This window comes from Oryza sativa, chromosome 6 (assembly GCF_034140825.1).
Source record: "Oryza sativa Japonica Group chromosome 6, ASM3414082v1".
NCBI classification, from domain to species: Eukaryota; Viridiplantae; Streptophyta; class Magnoliopsida; order Poales; family Poaceae; genus Oryza; species Oryza sativa.
This window is the reverse complement of record NC_089040.1, coordinates 1,222,894-1,246,141: the sequence shown is the minus strand read 5'-3', so window position 1 is coordinate 1,246,141 and position 23,248 is coordinate 1,222,894. Positions and strand designations below refer to the sequence as shown.

General features: G+C 42.3%; 2 protein-coding genes across 2 annotated transcripts; one reads left to right on the top strand and one right to left on the bottom strand.

Moving 5' to 3' along the window:
* Positions 1-8,811: 8,811 nt before the first annotated feature.
* Positions 8,812-9,832, bottom strand: LOC4339946 (uncharacterized). Its single transcript, XM_015787117.3, has one exon. The coding sequence runs from the start codon at positions 9,702-9,704 to the stop codon at positions 9,048-9,050; it is 657 nt and encodes a 218-aa protein (XP_015642603.1). The 5' UTR covers positions 9,705-9,832; the 3' UTR covers positions 8,812-9,047.
* A 720-nt stretch (positions 9,833-10,552) lies between these two features.
* On the top strand, positions 10,553-11,704 carry LOC4339945 (uncharacterized). Its single transcript, XM_015786561.3, has one exon. It carries the CDS (start codon positions 10,694-10,696, stop codon positions 11,348-11,350), a length of 657 nt encoding a protein of 218 aa, XP_015642047.1. The 5' UTR covers positions 10,553-10,693; the 3' UTR covers positions 11,351-11,704.
* Positions 11,705-23,248: the final 11,544 nt, after the last annotated feature.

Genomic DNA, 23,248 nt, shown 5'->3' with positions numbered 1-23,248 from the left:
CTTACTTTTATTTGTCCGATCTGTATATATCGATCAATTTTGACTTTACATGTGTATGAAACAGCGGAACAAAACAATCAATCTTGCATATTTCCTGAAAATTTACGATTATTAGCACCAACATAACAAGCGAGCTGAGGGCATATACCTTACGGTCTTATTACTAAAATCCAATTCATAAAGTCCAATGTATACTTCTCTATTAATTGGGCATTTCCCAATGAACTCCCTTGTTAACCAGAAAGAGTTGGCCGTCAATCAGATAGATCATACGGTTGTAACCATATACTCCTTCCGTTTCTAAATATTTGACGCCGTTGACTTTTTTAAATATGTTTGACTGTTCGTCTTATTCAAAAAATTTAAGTAATTATTAATTCTTTTTCTATCATTTGATTTATTGTTAAATATACTTTTATGTATACATATAGTTTTACATATTTCACAGAAGTTTTTGAATAAGACGAACGTTCAAACATATTTAAAAAAAGTCAACGGCGTCAAATATTTAGAAGTCAACACAAACATTTGTAAGCCACATTAAAAACTCATGTAAGTCCATCTACTTACGAGTTTTGGGCTTATGACACCTTCAAATTAATTCATATATATTAATTATGAATTTATAAATCAATAATCATAAAAAGTATGTAACTTAAACTCTACAACTCAGTCATTATTAATTCTGATTTTTATAGAACTAGGAAGATAGCCCATAAAAATGTGTGGGCATGCATTGGAAAACTTTCTTCTTCATGGACATTTTTGAGATAACTCTTTCTAAGCTATTTGTTATCTTTATAGTATATAATATGTACTTCATCCCTATAAGCAATTTTTTATAATCTACGTCATCATCTAAAATGAAAGTAGATTTAATTTGTTTAGAAATTATGTCCCATGGATTAAGTTTAAATCAAAAGTAATGTGTTTTTCCCTTTTTACTTGAATGTGTAGATGTTCTCTTTTCTTAAAAATATCTCAAAAAACTATTATTTCTACTATATATGTTTTATTTATACGATCAAGCTAGCCCTGCTTTAATTGGTTCATATTGACGCAATTTGTTACATAGAGACGAAGGAGATATACATGTCCTATACTCCGCTTCCCTGTAAAATGTGGTATCTATAGTACTTTTTAAAGGTGAAGTCGAGTCAACATAAGTATTAAAATTTAAATTGAATCGGTAAAATTGAACTTTAAATCATCAATTTGTTGGTCTAGAGTAAGCTAATTATTTCTAACCTCAATCCCTCAAAGTAGTCAAGCTGATGCGGGTTGCGGTACAGTGGGAGGCAGGAGATAGAGGAGACTAGGAGGAGGACGTCATCAAGGTCTAGTGAGCGGGGCAGTGTGGTCGTCATCACGGCCAAAATATTTGGTTGGGTAAAATGAGGAATCAATTGTTCTAATAGGCCAACAGATAAGGGGGAGGAGGCGGCCCAAAAAGGATGATTTCTCTGCTTGATGAGTTGTTTGATGCCTTTTCTTTAATTTTTTAAATACACATATAAAATACATAGTATATATATCTATTTTTTGATAAAATTATTGGGTATTCATTTGAATACCCTTGAATTGTTGTAGGCCCACCCCTGTGATTAAGAAAGTTGGGAAGAAGAAATATGAAAGAGCCCGAGAGTCCGAGACGGCATGGGCCGGAGTGCACACATACGTATTGGAGGGGGAGGTGGAAGGGACATTTTTCCCTTTAGCTTACAAATAGTTCTAAATCTAAAGGTTAAAAATAATAGGACCACTTGTTTAAGTGAAAACTTGCGGTCAGATATTTTATCTTTTTCTAACATTTTAAACTTTTTTAATTTATTGGAGCGTCATGTGACATCTTAGTAGCGTTCTGACTTCCGAAGGACGTTTAATCGATCTTTTGGTATCTATATATAGTTAGAACCCACAATATACATATACCTACAAGTAAGTACTGTTTCAAAACATCTTAAAACTTATCGAAGCATACATGACGCATCATCTGTAATTTATTACTCCCTCCGTTTTATATTATAAGTTGTTTTAACTTTTTTTTATCAAATTTCTTTAGGTTTGACTAAATTTACAGAAAAAATTAGCAACATTGATAAAACCAAATTAGCTTTATTGACTGTAACATTGAATATATTTTCATAATATGTTTGTTTTGTGTTATAAACATTGTTATATCTCTTTATAAATTTGGTCAAACTTAAAAAGATTTGACTAGAAAAAAGTCAAAACAACTTATAATATGAAACGGATGGAGTATATTATAGAACTCTAATATGTTATACAGCTCGACATAAAAATATGTGTCAAATAATCATATACATACATACACCATTACACAATATTTCAATATACATACATACATACATACATACATACATACATACATACATACATACATACATACATACATAATTTGTATGATATTTAATACATATTTATTCATGCATTCTGCAGTAAAAGTGTGGGACATCAACTAGTATAATGCATAATATATTAGATATATACCAGCTGACTGACAAAGATCGTATCATATATTTTGTTCTTTTTGCTTTGTAGAAGTGTGTTTGCAAAGCACTAAAACCACAAAATTGATGCCATGCATGTGTGCCCTGCATCAATTCTCTTAAGAATCGTGCGCATGCTTGTGTTATACATATTGATTATTCTTCCATAATTGACGAGCGGTGTGCTAGCTTTATTTCCTGATGTCCTATACTCCTGTTGCTTTCAATCATTTTCTTTGGTGAAAGAAAGCAAATGACGCGAAGAATAAATCCGTTTGGATTGATCGAAACTTGTCTGTGCATATTATCTCTGAGCTGTGTTGCCTGCTAGCAGCGCTAGCGCACGCAAATATACTATGTTACTTGGTAATTACACGAAGACATCATTGACTTTTGTTACAACCTTTGATCATTCGTTTTATTAAAAAATTTTTGTAAATCTTAAAAATATAAATAATACTTAAATTTCATTTAGTGATACATCAAACAAAAAAAAGACATTTACTTAAATTTTTGAATAAGTTGAATGGCCAAACATGACGTAAAAAGTCAACGTTATATATTAAAGGACGGAGGGAGTATTAAAGATTACTTGAAAAATATGTTTGTGCGTCATATTAGGGGACATGAGTGATAAAAGAGAGTGTGTGATCAGTAAAAGCCGAGCAAGTCAGTAGCGTGAAAAGTGAAATTAATGGTCAGTAAAAGCTTAGAGAGGCAATACCCAGACTCGACGTGTGAATCGAACGACATACAAAGAGAAAGCTAATGATAACAAAACAAAAGACACGCAGATGACCAAGATGCGTGTATATGTGCCGATTGAAAAAAAAAATGATTTCTTTAAGTAGATAACTCCTCTTGTTTTAATGTACGATACTTTTACTTTTTATATATGGTTGATTATTTATCTTATTTAAAAATTATGTAATTATCATTTTTGTTATAAATTTACTTATAATGATGCCATATATTGAAAACCGGGAATAGTATATTAAAAACTACGGAGAGTATATGTGTGTGTATATATATGGATATGGAAGAGATGGATATTTATCCCAGCTATCGATAAATATTACCATATATGAAATATTTATATTGCTATATTTTTGTATCATGTTCATCTCACTCTGCATATATTGCCATAGTCCATTTTTTTTTCTAATTTATTAGTTTTTTCTTTTCCTATAATAATTTTTTAATTTTCCCCTTTGATGTCCTGGCCATCCAACCCTTCCATGCCAGAGGCCACAACACTATAAAAACATTTTCTTTCATGACAGTTGTGTTTTATTTTTATTGGTGAACTAAAAAACCCCGCTTATAAAAAAAATATAAGGGCTCAAAAACCTATTTTTTCAAGCGGCGTTCTTAAAACCTTGCATGTAATGTTGAAATTCCTACCAAACCAAAAGGCCCTAAAAGTTATTAATTATATGTATTTATTTTTATGAAACTTTTATAATTTATTTTTTTCACAATTTATGATTTTCATCTAAGGAAATAATAAACATAGAAATCAATTATTTTTTGTCATCAATAAATTAAAAAAGGAAAAAAAGGTGAGCGGTCGCTCTGACCAAGTGACCAACATGAGCTATCGGTGAGGCGCAGAGATCTCTCGTTTTATCGCTCTCTTTCTTCTTTTGTCTCCTAGCTCAGCTCTCCCCTCGTTCTCGATCTAGTTTTCCTCTCCACCTCAACCTCGACTTCTCGTCCCTCTCTCGATTCGACGGGAGGGGTGGCGGCGGCAAGGGGAGTCGTGGGCAGAGTTCCTTCCACAGTTGGCGGCAGTGTAGCTCGGGTAGCGGGCGGCGGATCCAGCGGCGGCTTGGGTCGCGGACGATGGATCCGGCGTCGGCTCGGGGCGTTGGGGATGGATACGATAGCGGCGGTGACCTAGGACGCAAATCCGACAGGCGCGGGCGACAAGTCCGATGGCACGGGCGCTCTTCGGTAAGGCTTCGACGGCATATCCTCATCCACGACACCAGCGAGGATAGCTCATACATGAAGCCACTCCGTCTGCCTGGCTTCGTCGACACCCTGAAGCCCAAGAGCCTCTCCGTTGAGGGCCGCCGCATCTAGGAGGCCTTGGCCCCATCAGAGCCCTCTTGCTGCCTTCTCGCTAGAGGCCTACTGAGCCCCCTCCGCCTCCTCATGAACCGGCCACCACCTACGACCTGCCACATCGGTGGGGAGATGCGTCGAGCTTCGACCGTTCACCGAAGCCATGCACTGCTGCTTGGAGCTCTTGACCGCAAGTCAAAGTTGCCCTCCATGAAATTAGGTCAGATCTCACCAATTGCTTTGTCTTATTCAATTACTTGTTGTAGCAGTCTCGTGGAATCCTTGTTGTATTTATGGGGTTAATTTCATTCGGTTTTGACTCTGAATCAAATATGCATCCAACATCCTTTCGTGTTGATTTTATTTTTCTTTTTTTGTATCAAGTGGGCATGGACGAGATACCCAAACAACGACAACGGACCACAAAAAAAAGGTTTTTAAGCGTGATTTGTTGTTTTTCGTCATTTGAATTTGGAAATTTAGAGTTCTAATTTGGGAACTTTTGAAACATGGGGTTTCATATTTGGCTTGCGGGTTTGATTGCTTGCAGTTGTGGGCCTTGCGTGGTTTACGCCAGATAAAATCACATGGTGAAGAAATCTGGCCCCACCCCTCCCCCAAATCTGGCCCCATTCCCCCCCCACCCCCACCCCCCACCCACACACACACCAGCTTATTATCATCTAGCTATGTAGATATACCAGCAAATTATGAAAATCTCTTTTTGATTAGGCCTCATTTGGGAGTCCCATACTCCCGTACGTGTACATGTCGACTAGGGTTTAATTAAGTACTCCGCACAGTCACCGCGCGGCTTAACTAACATTTGGATGAATCCCTTTCAAAGAAGCCCTTTTTAGTGTATTCTTGTTACCGGCCTCATGCAGCTCACCACGAATCTAGACGCATAGGTAGTACGGAGTGATAAATACTAGTAATACGTGCTCCCTCCATCCCTTAATATTTAACGCCGTTGACATTTTTACATCATATTTGACCATTCGTCTTATTCAAAAAATTTAAGTAAATGTTTTTTTTTTGTGGTTTGATTTATCACTAAATGAAATTTAAGCACTATTTATATTTTTAAGATTTATATAATTTTTGGTTAACGGCGTCAAATATTAAAGGACGGAGGGAGTATATACATACCGCAATCTTTGAGTAGGAAGCTATAGGGTGAAGTCATTTTGTCGCGCTACTTACTTATTGTGAAGTCCATATGTAGTAATAATTAATAATACATATATACACGTACGTACATCATATCTCACACTTCTGAGAAAACCCTCTTTTGTCCGGTTTATAACCCTTTAGTCCCGGTTATAGCAACCCTGCTGGGAAAACCCTCTTTTGTCCCGGTTTATAATCCCCTTTAGTCCCGTTTAAAGCAATCGGGAAAAAAAGGCGGGACTTAAGATGCCCCGGTTTATAACCCCTTTTAGTCCAGGTTATAGCAACCGGGACAAAGAAAGTGGGACTAAAGATGGCGATCTTTAGTCCCGATTACCTGTGATCTTTAATCCCGGTTATATAACCAGGACTAAAGATGTATAATAAGAACCAGGACAAAGTAAGCGGGACTAAAGATGACGATCTTTAGTTCCGGTTATATAACCGGACCCTGCTGGGAAAACCCTCTTTTGTATCGGTTTATAACCCTCTTTAGTCCTGGTTATAGCAACCGGGAAAAAAAAGCGGGACTAAAAATGTCCCAGTTTATAACCCCTTTAGTCCCGGTTATAGCAACCGGGATAGAGAAAACGGGACTAAAGATAGCAATCTTTAATCCCGGTTATATAACTAGGACTTAAGTGAACCGGGACAAAGAAAGCGGTACTAAAGATGGCGCCATCTTTAGTACCGGGACTATGTATAATAAGTTGCAAAAATATGTCAGGTGTGGGATTCAAACTCAAGGCCTTTCACTTCAGCCCTCACGCACGCAACCATCCCACCAACTACACTCATCTGACATAGATAGGGGTGCTTTCTTTTTAACTAGCACTGAAGGCATCTTTAGTCCCGGTTGGTGACTAAAAATCAATTTTTAATCTCGGTTCGTAATACCAATTGGGACTAAAAATGTTTTGAAAGATTTTGTGCATCTTTAGTAATGGTTACTATTCAAACCAGGACAAATGTGGTTTTATCCAACCGATCAAAGATCATTTCTCCACAAACCAGGACAAATGTGGTTTTATCCAACCGATCAAAGATCATTTCTCCACTAGTGTCACTACTCTCGTGTATGTTTCCAAATGTCACCAACACCGGTAATGTACGAACTAAAACTGAGCAAAATCCCCAAAATAACATGCGCCACAAACAAACACCGTACCCTATAACCTGTGTGAGTTCCAATATACTTGAAATATAGCATTCCCACTATAAACACATTTGAAATATAGTGTAGGAGTGCGTGCGCTTGAACACTGTTTACGTGCACACACACACCCAGGCACACTTTAATACTCTCTGCATTGTGTGGCGACATTGACTTTTCATATAACGTTTAATCATTCGTTTTATTTAAAAGAGTATAATTTATTTTGTTATGACTTGTTTTATCATAAAAGAAACTACATATAATTTTAACTTGTATATTATTATGCTAAATTTTTAGATAAGATAAATGGTTAAATGTTATTAAAAAATCAACAACATCATACATTTTAAGATGGAGGTAATATATATTAGTGCTATGTCTGTCTATGCAACAAGATCTAAAGAGGGGTTTAGTTTTTTCTATCTTTTTTTTTTCGTGGGATTACCTGTTTTTTGGTGCGTTAGGATTTTGAGGTAGCTAGTGTGGGCTTTTTATATGGGAAAATGCGATGGTTGGGAAGGAGAACGAAGAGTTGGTTTTTAAAAATATTAGAGATATGTATAACTAATTAAATCTCGTATACGCTATCCCTCCATCCCAAAGTATATATTTCTTTTGTCAATAATATTGAGAAGTAATTAACTTATCCATCATGTGATGAAACCAAGAAACATGTGTGTGTCTATATATATATAGTCAATGAGTATTAATATGATTTTTTGGATTCTGATTGTAGGATCGAATCATAAGAACTAAGCCAACCAGAGGGGAGGGTGAATGGTTGGTATACACAAAAACCCAAAACTTTTAGTGGAAATAAAAGTTACCTCAAATTCGACGGATTGCGGTCTGACCGAAGTAGTCGTAACGGTTTGACTGCCCAAAGATCGTTGGTCTGACCGAGGTAGTAATACAGGTCGAACCGCCGAGATCAAACCCTGCCTCCTGAAGCCGTCGCCGGTCTGACCGCAGGTATGCCGCCGATCGGACCACCGCGATACCGCCGGTCTGACCACCGGTGTCCCGTCAGTTGGACCGCTGCACCCGAGAAAACACGAATCGAAGAACTCTCAAAGTAGATGACAACTTTATTATTTCTCTCTGTGTTTACAAAGTGCAACAACAACACTCCTCACGAAATTCTCGACTAAACTCGAAACCCTAACTAAAACTATCAACTCAATGCTCTCAAAAGTGATACCGGGAAGCCTCACGCTCCCTCTCTATTTATACATGAGGTAGGCATCCTAAAGCCGCGAACCAAACTCATACTAGAAGTCCTAAATCACTTAGGAAACCTTCTCGTATAAGAAACAAACTTTACAAACTCCAATCATACCAAATTTGAACTCCTTCCAAATTCGACTCCACATCCCATACGCACACAATACCTCCATCGTATGCCATATGGAATCTTTACCAACCACGTGCATTGAACTCTAGCAAAAGTATCCCGCATGATATCTGACCGTCACGGACATCGCCTTATCCCCAAGTCGACTCCCGATCCATCACTGCAAATACTCTCCTGAGGCATCAAATCACCTACACATGAATCAAACAAAGAAACCATATTCCGAAACCAAACTATCTCCAACTTGACTCATTGTTAGCAAACAACAGTATTACATACATATAGTATCCATCTAGAAGCCATAAACATGAAACAATCACGGATATCCAAATAAACAACCCGAAACCGAAACCGACACAGCGTCGGCCGGTCAGACCGCCGCGCGATACACGCCGGTCTGACCGGCAACCACTGCCCGGTCTGACCGGACCCAAATCATAGCATTACCTGCATATCACCTGTAAATCCAATCATCTCCAAAACCACTTCGCCAATAATCTCCAAATATCAAAACCGTTAATCACAGATGCTAATTGTTCATCACAGAATAATAATCAAAACACGCTTTGATTTTACACTGATCAATAATTTAGTTTAGTACATAGAGAGACTACAAATATATCCATCTCATTTAGAAAAATCAGAAAATAAAATATACCTTACATTTGTTTTGATGGAGGATTTTACATGCATAATTAATTAATAGACAGAGAGAGCAGCAGATAAATAATTAAAGAGACACTAGTAGAATTGCAGGCAGCAGAGCAGCAGGTAATAGCAATCGCTAGACTGTTTCCGGCCCAGCTGCGACGCAATCGGCTGTATTATTATGATTGAATGATACGGTAGGGCGTTTGAACAAGTCGAGGCCGAGGTAGCAGGAGACGGCGATGTGGTAGGACCTGGTGCAGGCCTTCCCGATGAGGAATCGGACGGTGGCCGTCACCTGCGCGGTGATCGGGATGTCGTTGCCTCTCATCATGTTTTGGACCCAGTAGTCGCCGCTGACGAACACCCGCACCGGGATGGCCGTCGTGTTCCGCGGCGGCTGCACGAACGGCGTCCGCACCGACGAGGCGTCGTCTTCGTTGAGCAGCGTGGGCTCGCCGTCGAACGGCGTGTAATGCAGCTTCACGTCGAACCCGCGGTACTCCACGGCGGCGCGCCACCCGGGGTTGGCGGCGGCGACTGTGAGGTTCAGCTCCACACCTCCATCCAGAGGCAGGATCATGCGCGAGGCCTTGGTGACGGAGAAGTCGATCTCCCCGGGGCTCAGCAGCGCGGAGATGCCGATCACAATGACGGTCGCCGCGAGGGTTCCAACGACAGCGACGAGGATGTACTGCTTCGTGCTCCAATATGATTTGTGTGTGTTTGGTGATGATGAAGCCACCTGCAGCTTCTTCGTCGTCGTCGTCGCCGCCGCCGCCATTGCTGCCATGCCTGCTTAATTATCTAGCTACCTACGTGTACCTCCTTACTAGTTAGCTAGCTAGCTAGTGATGCGTGTGTGATCGACTTGTTTAATTAATTGAAGAAAGCTACTCTCTCCATCATATCGAAGCATTTCCAAATGGTTTAAGTAGAGATTAAGGTTTATAAAGAATATACTTTCGTGCCGATGAGGACGGATGCAAGGGTAGCTTGAGATAGAAGACAGCATAAGAAATTCAAATGAGAGATAATTGATAGGAGTACTTCTATATAGTACTTCATCTGTTTCACGATATAAATCATTCTATCATTGTCTATATTCATCTAGATATATAACATCTATATGAATGTGTGTAATGATAGAATGACTTGTAGTGTGAAACGGAGGAAGTATATATGAATGGAGCTGAATTTTTGACTGGAGGCTTCCTCTCGTTTGTGCATGTTATAAAAAACATTGTTATTATTTAAGAAAATTGGTGAAAATAAATTAATATGTAATACGTTATTTCACGAACATGCAATCTCGAAATTGTTTCTAGCTAGTTGTATAAATTGAATTTGAACACAAATACTTATGGAATAATATATGACATTTTAATCTATCTCGTTTGTTTTTCATATTGAACCAGATAGCTCGTGTGCGAATTCGAATAAAGTATTTGTTTTTCTCTAGAAAAAGAATTCGAATAAAGTAGAAATAATTAATTCTTGGCTATCTTGCATGCGCCAATTCGAATAAAGTGAGTATAAATAATTGATGACTAGCTACGTACGATCGAGCTGCATGACTGCGATATGCATGGTCGAATTCGAATAAAGTAGCTTGTATTTCTACGCTAGCTAGGTGGGTGAGCGGGAATTGGAATAATTAACTTTTAGTTAAGCTGTTTTTTTTGTTAATTAAGCTACTACGTTACTAGCTTTAACTAATTTGTATACGATCCTCGCGTCGTGAGCTAGCTAGCTGTAGCTAGGTAGACACCACACCACAGCATGCGCAACGAGAAAAAGGAGGCGGCGGAGGAGGAGGAGGAGGAGGAGAAGAAATTCCGGTGGCTGGACGTGGTGCGATACGCGGCGGCCGGGGTTGTGGCGTTGCTCGCCGTGGGGGTGCTGGTCGGGGCCATCGTGGTGGTGCTCCGGCCGGACGCGCTGGTCATGAAGGTCATCCACGGCTCCATGTTGGTAAACCTGCCGCCGCCGAGCTTGACGTTCACGTTCCAGCTGGAGGTCGACAACCCAAGCGGGCGCGACACCATGAGCTTCACCGACATGTCCGTCGCCGTCTTGGCCGTCTCCGTCTCCGGCGGCGGCGTGATCAGCATGGCTAACCTCTTCTACTTGCCCAACATCACGGACTTGCAGCCGGGGAAGATGATGCAGGTGGTGACGACGCAGTGGACGACCAACCCGGAGGCGGAGGTCGGCGACTACTTCGTGAGGAGGCTATCCCGTGGGGAAACCATGGCCGTCACCCTGCGAGTCCAGGGCATCCTCATCACCAGGTTGGACACCCTCAACGGCGACGGGCCGGTCCACACCAGCAAGGCCAACGTCACCTACACTTGCTTCAACGTTAAACTCGGCGTCGACAAGTCCTTGAACTCCACCGACGACGTTTCTTGCAATAGCAAGCAGTGGCGGATCTAGAAAAAAATAGTAGTGGGGGCTGAATAAACTACATCAGCATAAATCGAACCTTCAGTCCCCACATCCTATAGATCTATGGAAAAAAAATTTAGTGGGGGCTTAGGGGGGTCTCCACTATCCCGGGGGCGGTAGTGGGGTCTCGAGACCCCTCCGCCCCCATTGTGAATCCGCCCCTGCCAGCAAGTAGCTACGTACCTATCACTTACTGTACTTACCTACGTACGCTATATACATATACTTATATATCTGCATATAGATACATACATATGTATGTATGTATGTATGCGTGCCGCGCGTGTGTAGATATATATATACATACACACGTAAAATAAACAAAAAATAATTAATGAGCTACTCTCTAAGAATTCAATTTTGAGTTTGAATCTGGCTATATATCCAGGATTTGATTTTTTTTTTTTTGACGAAGGGAGTACTAGCTAGCACTGTGTTGTCACACTCGTCACTACTTACAGATCCGGCCAACATTGATGTCCCATCTATGAAAAGGTTACAGGTCACCGAGGCCATCATCTCTTATGGGTGCAAATATAGTCCATTTAGAATGTGGATATGAAATATGACATGCCGTAAATGTGATGTCATCCATAATGAGTTATGGTTGTGACACGTTAAAGACTATTTTGTAATGTTTGTTTTGATTTCGATGATGAGTGAAGTTTCAAGTTCTGTTACAAGGTATAAGGTGCGGTTTTATTTTGTTGACAAATGTATGCACTTGCACCTATATAAATATGGAATTGCATATTTTAGTAGGGAAGGTCTATATACAATTCGACTGAAATAAAAACCTCCATCGTTCTTATAGTTGTTAGTAGGCTGGTGTGAGAGTGTTGTTGGTGGAGTTGTTGTGGTAGTCATGATTTCGCTTAGTTGTTCTAATTAATTATGTACTATAAGGTTTGGTCTTGTTTCTTCTTAAAATGGGACACATTTCTTCCTTTATATAAAACGTCAGCAAATGTCTAACCGTTCAAAAAAAATGATAGAAACAAAAACCACTAAATCATTTTGAATGTTGTGTCGTCGGATGCGCTTTAAGATTTGTGCATATGGTAAAACCTTCTCCTTTTCTTCACCCTCCCCCTTCTTTAGGTTGAGAGGAGAAAAGATAAAATTTTAAAAATATATGTTCTTTTTAATTTGAAGGTAGAGAGGAGAAAACCTGTTTTTTCAATTTTATTTTTTCCCCATGTGATTGACATTGGATCCCACTGATATGTAGACGCCAACGCGGCATACCACATCAGTTCACATAGCGTATTAGAGCTCATTTGGACAAGTTCGAGGATCCGAAAATACATTTTGAGAGTTCAGCGAGTGGATTGAAACCGTTTAGACAAGTTTAGAGACCCAAAAATACATTTTGAAAGCCACCATTGCATGCCACATCAGTACGTGGAGCGGATTAGAGCCCATTTAATTTGGATATATTTTAATTTGGATTGATCAATTTGTTCGACCACAATATATATATATATATATATATATATATATATATATATATATATATATATATATATATATATATATATATATATATATATATATATATATATATATATATATATATATATATATATATATATATATATATATATATATGATACTCATATGGGGCACCATGGTATTAAATACATAAATTCACTCAAATTTTTCAAAATTTTTAAATTGTGAGTATATACCTAGTTATAAGAATTCGATTCATATCTATACCTATCAACAAAGCAACTCAAATTTAGCTTTATTTCACAATCCATAATTGCATACCTAACTAATTATATGTTTTATATGTTTGGATGCTATATACCTAGAATCAAAATCTAACAAAAACAAGTTCAAATTTAGTTCAAACTTGCTTTGAACTAGTTAGTAAAGTAGTTAATGTTAATACCCAAACATTTATAAAAGTTTCATACCCATTTAAATTGAGTATATACTCAATTTTAATCATGGTGCCCGGGCACCATGGAGCAGCAAACAAATTTAATATATATATATATATATATATATATATATATATATATATAACACATTACGCTTTTGTACTTGCTTCAAACAAAAAGTTTAAACTTGGTATCGATCGGTAAAAGTTGGTCAAGCGCTATATCCTGTTTGCAAGCTGCTGCCTAGCTGCTTCGCTGCCTCTGGCTTGCTGGCCTGCTACTGCTGCATGCATGCGGCTGATTGATCTGCTAGTTAGCTGCCACTGCTGGCCAAGCACACGCATGGGCCAACGGCCCAAAGCCAGTTTGCTGCTGCTTACTGAGCCCAAAGCAAATCAAAGGCAGCCACTAGCTAGCTTTTTTTTTTACTTCCTCCATCCAAAAATAAGTTAATCAAGTACGGAATGTAGCATTTATCCTTAGTGCTCGTCATAGATTAACTTATTTTAACAAAAGGAGTAATTATTTTGGGCGTCGCTGTTCGGGCACTTCACTCTAGAAGGAAAAAAAATAGCATCATCCCCTCCAAAACCCCAACTGCAGTTGAGGTGATGATAAGTATTCTCGCTAGATCCTTCACACCACGTATACTCTTAACACCATTCACAATGCGTCTATATGGCATACGTCCCAAACCAGCCTCGTAGAAGATTCCCCACATATGCAAGTTCCATGCACACACAAAGTGTTGGTGCTAATTATCTTGCTAAGTGCGAACCATGACTGGGTTGGCGAGCCACTCTGGATGGAGAACTTCTCTGATGAAGCCAGCTTTGAGAAGTCTGTCAAGCTCTTCTCTTATAGCTTGTTTCCGATCAGGTGTTAATCTCCGCAGTTTTTGCTTAACTGGCTTGGCGTCGGGTCGCACCATGAGTTTGTACTCAATCATCTCCCTGGGGACCCCCGGCATGTCGGACGGTTGCCAAGCAAACACGTCTGCATTGTCGCGGAGGAAGGTGATGAGCTCGATTTCCTATTTGCTGGTCAGTGTCGCCCCGATCTTGACAGTCTTGTCGGGGTTAGTGCTGGTCAGCGGGACGATTTTGATCGCCCCGTCGGGTCTTGACGTCTTGTTGGGCTTGCTCACTTTCGTAGGTGGCACAGCTGTGGTGGGTAGGTTGGGAGTTTGCTCGACCATGTCAAGGCTCCGCTTGTCGCATTGTGCTGCTAGCTTTGCATTTCTTTGAATAGTGATTTTCCCTTTTGGTCCTAGCATCTTGAGCAATTGATACGCGTAGTGGGATGCCGCCATGAACTTCGTGAGCGCAGTCCTTCCTAAGATGGCGTTGTACGCCGTGTCGAACTCGGCGACATCGAAGGTGACCTGCTATGTTTGGAAGTTATCGGCCTGTCCGAAAGTGACAGGTAGCGTGATTTTGCCCAGTGGCTTGGACGATGATTCTGGAGTGATCCCGTGGAAAGGTTGACCTGATAGTGTGTCACGCCCAGAAATTTAGCCCAAATTTCCATACTATTTTGTGTATTAAATCCCTATCCAGGACCAGCCAGGGTACACAAAACGACAAGTAATATACAGTTCCAAACGTAAATAAAGCGTAAAATACTTACAGAAGAGGCTCTTAGTCCTCGCACCGAAAAGAAACGACAGCAGCGGAAAAAGGTGATCCTAACGGGGCTTCAGCTCCACTCCACAGGCAAAACTCAACTGGGGTCTGAGCCTTGGTCTTCTAACTTCATCTTCAGCTCAGAAGCACTACACTTCTGAAAAGGGGGAAATAATAGCAAGGCTGAGTACAACCACCGTACTCAGCAAGCCACACCAATGATGCAGACGTGCAAGGGGATACAAGGACGGTTTGTGGCTATTTGCATAAAGGCGGTTGTAAAACATTTTATTGAGCAAAACAGTAAAACTGTTGAGTAATTAAAGTAATATTAAATCTCCACTGATTAACGCTACACTACGTTACACAGGCCCAACCAACCCACCTGAACTACAGTGCATTGGGTCGATTTATTAGGATGGGACTAATCACGGTGAATCAGGTCGACCGCCCATAACCGTGGGCATGGCTATTCGAATAGTTTTACTCTGATCAGAGGTGTACAACTGTACCCACAAGACACAGCCCCACGACACGTTTCCGTGCGCCGACATGCCACCACGACATACCGGAAAGAGGCCGTGACAAGACCTTTCGCATAACCCCATCTAACCAAGCACACCACACCTCAGGTTTCACCTCCACTCCTCGCAAGGCAGCGAGCAGTCCCCTCTCGTGCCTAGGTGAATCCGGAAGCTGCATAGGCCGTCGCAGGGCCTATCCAAACTCCATCACGCCCACCCTTGCCTGGATGCGTCAGCTAGAGGAAAGCTACACTACAAGCTCAGCCGTTGCCCACGCTGGCTTGTGGTAAGTACGATAAGTTCTTCCAGGGCATCCCGCGAACCGGTCCTTAATTGCCATGGGTGCGACTAGCAAAACCATGCACCCACAGCCCACCATTCAGTCGCATTTTAGTTGGATAATTACGGCCATGAAGCATGGCCAGATGTCTCGAGCACGCAGCCCATTCTGATACTAAAAAGGTCTAATACTGCAATTATCCCATCAACTGAGCTAGTGGTAATTAAGCATGGCTAAGCATATAGTTCTAGCTAGGTCACATAAGTAACATGAGCTAGTCGATTTATTACCCAAGGTTGACAAAGAACAGATATCAAGTAAACATGGCACAAGTGAGCAGATAGGTAATATCCAGATCCCATGTAATTAGCAAAACATGCATATTTATTTGCAAACGGTAAAACATTTATAAATTGGGATAAACATGCTCAAGGGGAATGTGTGACTTGCCTTGCTTCTTCAAAACAATCTTCCGAACTCTTTTCCTCGTGACCGCGGACTTCCGAAACGACGGATTCTACACGCTGGCACGCAAAACGAGGAAAAACACTAATAAAAACCAAGAAAACAGTACATAAAAAGTAAACAAACTTGTAGAGCTTAATTTTAGATGAATTTTGCAAGTTGAACGGCCCAATTTGGAGTTCGAATGAATTAGATATGAATTTTAGAAGTTTTGAGCCATTTTAATGGATTTATACAATTATTACCGATTTATGACGCAATTAATAATTATTTTCTCAAAGGAAAAGGCATTCGCTGACGTCAGCAAGGGGCGCCGGCGCCGACAGGCGGGCCGAACGCGTCAGCGGGTCAAGGAGGCAGGCACACGGTGGACACGGCCCACCGTGGCCGAGGCGGCACCGTGGACCGAGACCACGGGTGGTCCACGGGCAGCACCCAAAAGTTGGCAACGGAGGGAGGGGGCTGGCTCGCCGGCCGACCCGACCAGGCGGCGGCGGCTCCCGGCCGGACACTCGCCGCTGATGGCGGCACGTCGTGGCGCCGGACACGGGAGGCAGAGGGGAAAAGGAAAGGAGGAGGGAGGCCTCACCGTGCGCCGGGTGGCGAGGGGCGACGAGTGCGGCGGCGAGCTCCTCGGGACGACGGCGGGACGGCGCTCCCGCTGCGGCTCCACGGGCGGGAAGCGGCGGACGGAGACTGGGATGACCTGGGGAGGGCGGTGGAAGGATTAGGGGAAAAGGAGGAGGCGCGAGGCGGCGGAAAAAAAAAGGCCGGAGGCCGGCGACATGGGGAGTAGCTCATCTCAACGGGAAGGAGAGGACTCCGGCGGTGGATGGCGAGGGCGATGGGGTGGCCGAGGTGCGGCACCAGACGGAGAAGCCGACGGAGGTAATGGCGACCGACGACAGCGGCTAGGGCGGCGATGATTGTTGGCCGGAGGCGGCAAAAGCAGCGGCAACCTCGGGCTTGCGGTGGGGAGGTGGTTCCATCTATGGAGAAGGGAAATAGAGCGGAGGCCAAGGTGCGGTGGGGTGCGGTGAGCGCGGTGGAGGCAGTGGCGCAGCTGGGCGAAGCGGCGCTTGCCGGCGGGAAGCGGCTGGAGTTGGCGACGGTGGCGGAGAGAGATGGTGAATGTGGCGGCGGCGTTTCGGCAATGGTTTGGGGAAGGGGAGCGGTGGACGGGGTGCGGCAACGCGCGGTGAAGCCGGCGGCGCAAACGGCGCGGCGCGGGGACGGCGGCAGCAGCGACAGAGGCGACTGGAGGGTCGCCGGCAAGCGGCGGCGCTTGGGCTCACGTGGGGAGAGCGGGAGAGAGCGCGGGGAGCTCGGGGAGGAGGGGGAAACGGAAGAGGAGAGCCCGGGGATCCCTTTTATAGGCTCGGGAAGGCGGGATCGAGCCCAGTAGAGGCGACAACCGACGATGGGGTGGGCTCCGGCGACGTGGGTGAAGTGGGGCGGTTTGGCGCTGGTTTTGGAGGGGAGAAGAGGGGGAAGGGGTGGAGGACGTGGAGGGGATCGTGCCCACGGCCGGTGGACTCGCGCGCGGGGTGGAGAAGGAGGGCGGAAACAGCGGCGTCATGGGGAGGCTCGGGCGGCCATGGCGGCGGTTGGAGCCGGAGGAAGGGGATGACAGGTGGGGCCTTGGGTCCCACCTGTCGGGGAGATAGAGAGAGGGAAAAACGGGCTAAGGAGGCGAAATAGACTTTCGCGAGGGAGATGGGAATCGGGCCGACGGCCCAAGAGGAGAGGGGGAAGGCGGCCGGGCCGGAGGAAGGAAGGGGAAGGGAGGGAGTTGGGCCGAGGCGGCCCAAGGACAAAGAAAGGGAGATTTTATTTGTTTTCTTTTTATTTTAATTGGTTAAATGAACTTTGTGCTTTTAAAATTATTTCTTGAGCTCCGAAAATTGACGGAAAAATCCGGAGAGTATATTAGGGCACAAAGAATATTACAAAATATTCTCGGCCAATGATTTTTAAGGGAAAATTTAATTTCCTTATAATTTCACTTGATTAAATTGATTTAACTTTTATTTAATTTCTAGAAAATGCATTATTTAATGATTTTTATTCCCGAACGAAAATTGGGGCGTTACATAGTGTCAACTCGCTTCGCGGGATTCCCATTGCGTCCAGAGTGCCAGCAAAAAGGAGATTGCTTGAACTGCCGCCATCGATGAGAACCCTTGCGACCTTGATGTTCCGTACAGTGGGTTCAACCACGATCAGATATCTTCCTGGGATAGTTGTAGTCTTCGGGTGGTCCGCCTCCAAGAACTCGATCTTGTGCTGCGACCACTTAATCTTGGCGGTAATTCCTTGTGATGTAGAGCAAACTTCGCGTTCTATCTTTTTGTACTCTCTTTTTGAGGAGTACGACATAGAACCGCCGAAGATGTGCGTGACGTGGAGGTCAAACTCTGAGAACGCGAAGTCGGAATTCGGGGTACTCGCATCAGCAGGTGCCTCGACTACTCGTACTCGCTTTCTCTTCTCGACCGCCAATTGTCTTGCAAGTGCCTTCTTAAAGACGTTGCAATCCTCCATGGTATGCGTGTTAGTCTTGTGTATCGGGCACCATTGTCGCCGTGAATCGTCGCGCTGTCTTCAGCTCCCTCGATCACGTTCACATCTCGCGGTGAACTCGGAGAAGATTCCTGGTCTGCCAGAAGTGTAGAACCGAGGGTTCGTGGGGGTCGACATCAACGAATCCCACAAACCGATCGGGTGTTGTCTCTGTGTCCCGTTCCTCTGCAACACATCGAGGTTGAGCTCGTGGTTGTCGGATCTGAGGTCGCTGAGGCTTGACCGTACCGAGAAAGACTTTGCAGCTTGAGAGATCATGCTTCTTTGATTTATGTATCGGACACCAGGTGATATCGGTTGGTGAAGCATGTTGAATTCCGCACTCTTTGCATGCCTTGAGTTCAGCCGCCACATGACGTACCACCGAGCAATCCGACAGAGAGTGCTTGGATGTCTTATGAATGTGACACCAAGTGCTCGATTTCTGCGTAGCTATCCTTGTCGGCGCCTGATTCTGATTTCTTGAATTTTGCCGCGGGAGGAATCATCGTTGGGGGGTCGTTTCTCGAAGTCACGACTGCTCCGTTCTCGTTCCCGACAGAGATTGGGTTCGATGAGATCGGTACGACAGTATAGATCGGAAAGACAATTGATCCGACTTGAGTCCACATCAGCGATGTCATGGTCGGAACTCCTGGAGCAGTATTGATGTTGACATTGTTGTCGAAACGTTTTGAAGTCATGTCGGCAGAACCTTGAGCACCAAGTCCCCCTACCTGGCACGCCACTGTCGACGGGTGATACCCGTAGACCAGCTGAATAGGGTATTTGGGTACGTTGGTATGAGAATCTATACGATACGACATCAAGCAAACAAGAAAACAAGGATTATACTGGTTCAGACCCCTTATCAAGAATAACCCTACGTCCAGTTTATATGATATTGATATGGAAAACCACAGATTACAAATAGAACAACCAAACTTGATGAAACCAGCGAGATCGTAGTCGATGGTTTCGACTAGATGCCCCGGCGAGAAGGCTTGACGTGCTCCGGCTTCGTAAACTATGGTGTATTTGTTGGTGGGAAGATTCGATGCCTGTAACCCCTCGGGGGGTACTCCTTTTATACCGTATATCACCTTGATCTCCAAGTAAGACTCGGAGATATCAGACCCCGTACGATATAGAAAGAGCCAAACCCTCTCCGAGTAGGACTCTGTTGTCTTCAGACTCGTTGAGGTATTTTCCATAATATCTATAGATTTCCTTAACAAATACGGGAACAATACCCGTCCATCATGGTATACCGTATCCGTATATTCTATGAGTCGTAGGATAGGAGGTATGCCTTATCCGTAACCCTGACAGAGATCACTTGGAATAGGACTCGGCTGTGTTCGGTAGGTCGAACGGGATCGAGTCGGAAGAGCTCCCCGACTGGTTCGAATCCAAGTCGGAGAGAGAAAGCTTGCCGAAGTCATCGGTGACGAGCTCAAGGCTACCAAAGACGTATGTCTGCCCGGGTGGGAAGACGAAGTCATCGACGCTTGATGGAGATCCCATTCCACTAGTCGGTGAAGAAATCGACACTGCCCTACCTGGCGCGCCAACTGTCGAAACTAGTTTTCGGCAATATGAATTGGGGGTTGCGTATGAGCTCGAAAAGTGCGATTGGGACAGACACAAAGCTTTAGACAGGTTCAGGCCCTCTCTCTTGAGAGGTAATACCCTACGTCCTGTTTCGGGGATTGTGTCCGCCGGGTGTATTGATTGTGGAAAAAGTCTTATGCCCCTTGGGGGCGTCCTGCCCTCCTTATATAGTCGGAGGAGCTAGGATTACAATGAAAATACCTCACCTCATACGGTTCGGTATTGTATTGCCTATGTTACAATAGTATAGGACTCGGACTCCTAAGTTATTACCTTAATACATAAGGAATCACGTAACTTGGGCCTTTATCCGTATAATATCTATACATGAACTACCCCTACTTGTAATCAGACAATCCATGCCATGTAGGTATGTGGTATCCATAATCTCCTGTTTCCATTTTCAGAGGGCCTCTGAAAATCAAATATTTTAGGTGTTTTCTTAAGAAAACCACTCTTTAGAATCACCCAAATTTATAGGCGGTGTTTGACAGCAGTCTTAGCCATCTTCATAGGCGGTTAAAAATTTAAACCGCCTATAAAATGAAAGGACTGCACAAATTATTTTTTAATGTTTTGCACGGTATTTTCTTCGTGTGATTGTGCACTAATTTCATGCTGCCTTAGTTGGTTATTTTGGTTTCGTCGAGATGAACAAATATATCTGAAACTCTGAATTGGTCTGTCCGGACCTAGAAAAGTGAGATGGTACAATCATTGTTTAACGATGCAAAACTTATTTCAAAAAATAAAAAGATCCGATGGTGCCGATCGATCCAAAGCTGATTATCTAAAAGAAAAACAGATCCAAAGTAGATGTAAGCTTTGGAGGTGTATTAAAGTAGACTAACTAAAGTTTTGTGAGATGCTTTGGAAAAGATAGTAAAGGAAGCAGTGGTCCTAAGCGAAAAGTTGATAAAGGTCTATTTATATATTCCTTTAAATCTTTTCTTTTGAGCTTGCCAGGTGTTCTTTTTTTTCTGCTACATCACATTTGCATTTACCAATGTTAACACATCATACATCAATAGTGAGTAATGAAGTGATGAAGGGGCCTCACGAAGATTCATGCTTTTGTATTTAATTACTATCTGCTTATTTTTCCATATATGATTGTACTTCTGTGTTAGTTTGGGATTTGTTAAATGTGTCTATCAGATACAATAAGTTACTCTCTCTCAATCCTAAAATATATATACCTTTAGACTTTTTAAATTAAAAGAATATGGTGAAATTAAATGATTGTCATGATTAAAAGTTTTAGGTGGTGTCTAATTTAGTAACTAGGTTTATATATTTTGAAATAGATAGTCCAATGACATTCATCAAAAAGCTATTCCATACAGACACACGACTTCGTTAAATATGACGCATTGTGTCACATGTACTTCATGTGGGAAGAAAATTTGGTAAGACGGAGGTCCTACGCTAATAGGAAAGACTTCATTTCCAAGCGTGACACGTGTGAGCACCAATCCTAAAGCAATTTCATCCTCTTCTTCAACCTCACGCCTCACGACATGTGTGGGCACCAATCTTGCAGTCCTTGTCTGCCCCCATGTTCCTAGCGAGCTTGCACAGAGGAGCACGCACATGGGAGCTTGCCCTTCCTTGGTCTGCGAGCGGCTCACAGCAGGCCATTGGGGGAGCAGTGGCGAACCTCCAGCAGTCCAGATGAAGTAATTTGTAGCAAGCTTGAGTAGTTGAGTAAATTGATGGGCAATTGAGTCTGACCGTAGGGTGAGGAGATTGCTGACCTCTCGCAGGCCACCGCTTCGCCTCCACCAGTGTGGCGTTGCTGCTACGCTGAACAAGAAGGTGTGTGAGCTCGTTGAGACGCTGAATGGGAGTGAGGAATCGCCTCCCGCTGATCTCCTGTTCTCTATGAGCGAGAGCTTGCCGCCGGACTGAACTGGATGAAGGAATCACTGCTGTGCCATTTCATATGTGCCAACAGAGGAGAACTGAGAGATTGCTTTGAGATTGTCACGTTTTGAAACAAAGTCTTTATGATAAGCATAAGACTTTAGTCCTACCAAATTTTCTTCCATTCATGTGGGCTTGGTGGGCCACCGTTGAAAACAGACAAGAATCAAAATCATGATTGGCGCTAATTACCGATTCTGCGTGATTTTAATAACCCTCCATGCAACTTTTTTTTCCTCAAATGGTTGTTACCATTTTTTGCTAAATAAATTGAAATCTATATGAAAATTTGAAACTTATTCGAATCAAATTTGATATTTTCAAGCGGACTTAAATTCTGTAACTTTCAACTTAATTTTTGAAACTTTCAAGTCAAATATCAAAACCTTCATCTCAAATTTCAAAAACTGTTAACATGAAATTCGAAAATCTCAACTCAAATTTAAAACTTTATACTCAAAATTTAAAACTTTCAACTCAAAATTTAGAAAAACAGTCCCCATATTTTGAAACTTTGAACTCTAATTTAAAACTTTGAATGCAAAACTTAAAACTTTAAATCTTAAATTTGAAACTTTCATCTTATATTTTAAAACTTTCAAGCATTAAGCGCGTGAATAGCGCTAAACATATTAACCTGCACCTAACAGATATGCATGCATTAGGAATTAACCCGTCATTTATACTACTACATGGTACTCCTTCCATATTTTAATACATGACGCCGTTGATTTTTTAATCAACGTTTGACCATTCGTCTTATTCAATTTTTTTTTAAATATAAAAATATTTATATCATGCTTAAAGAACATTTGATGATAAATTAAGTCACAATAAATAAATAATAATAATATTTTTTAATAAAATGAATAGTCAAACGTTAGTAAAAAAATTAACGGTGTCAACATTAAAATACGGAGGCAGTACTACGTTTGGATGTAGCGAGTATCAATGTAAGGCACCGTCCCTGTGTCGGTGCGTATAGCCCTATAAAATAT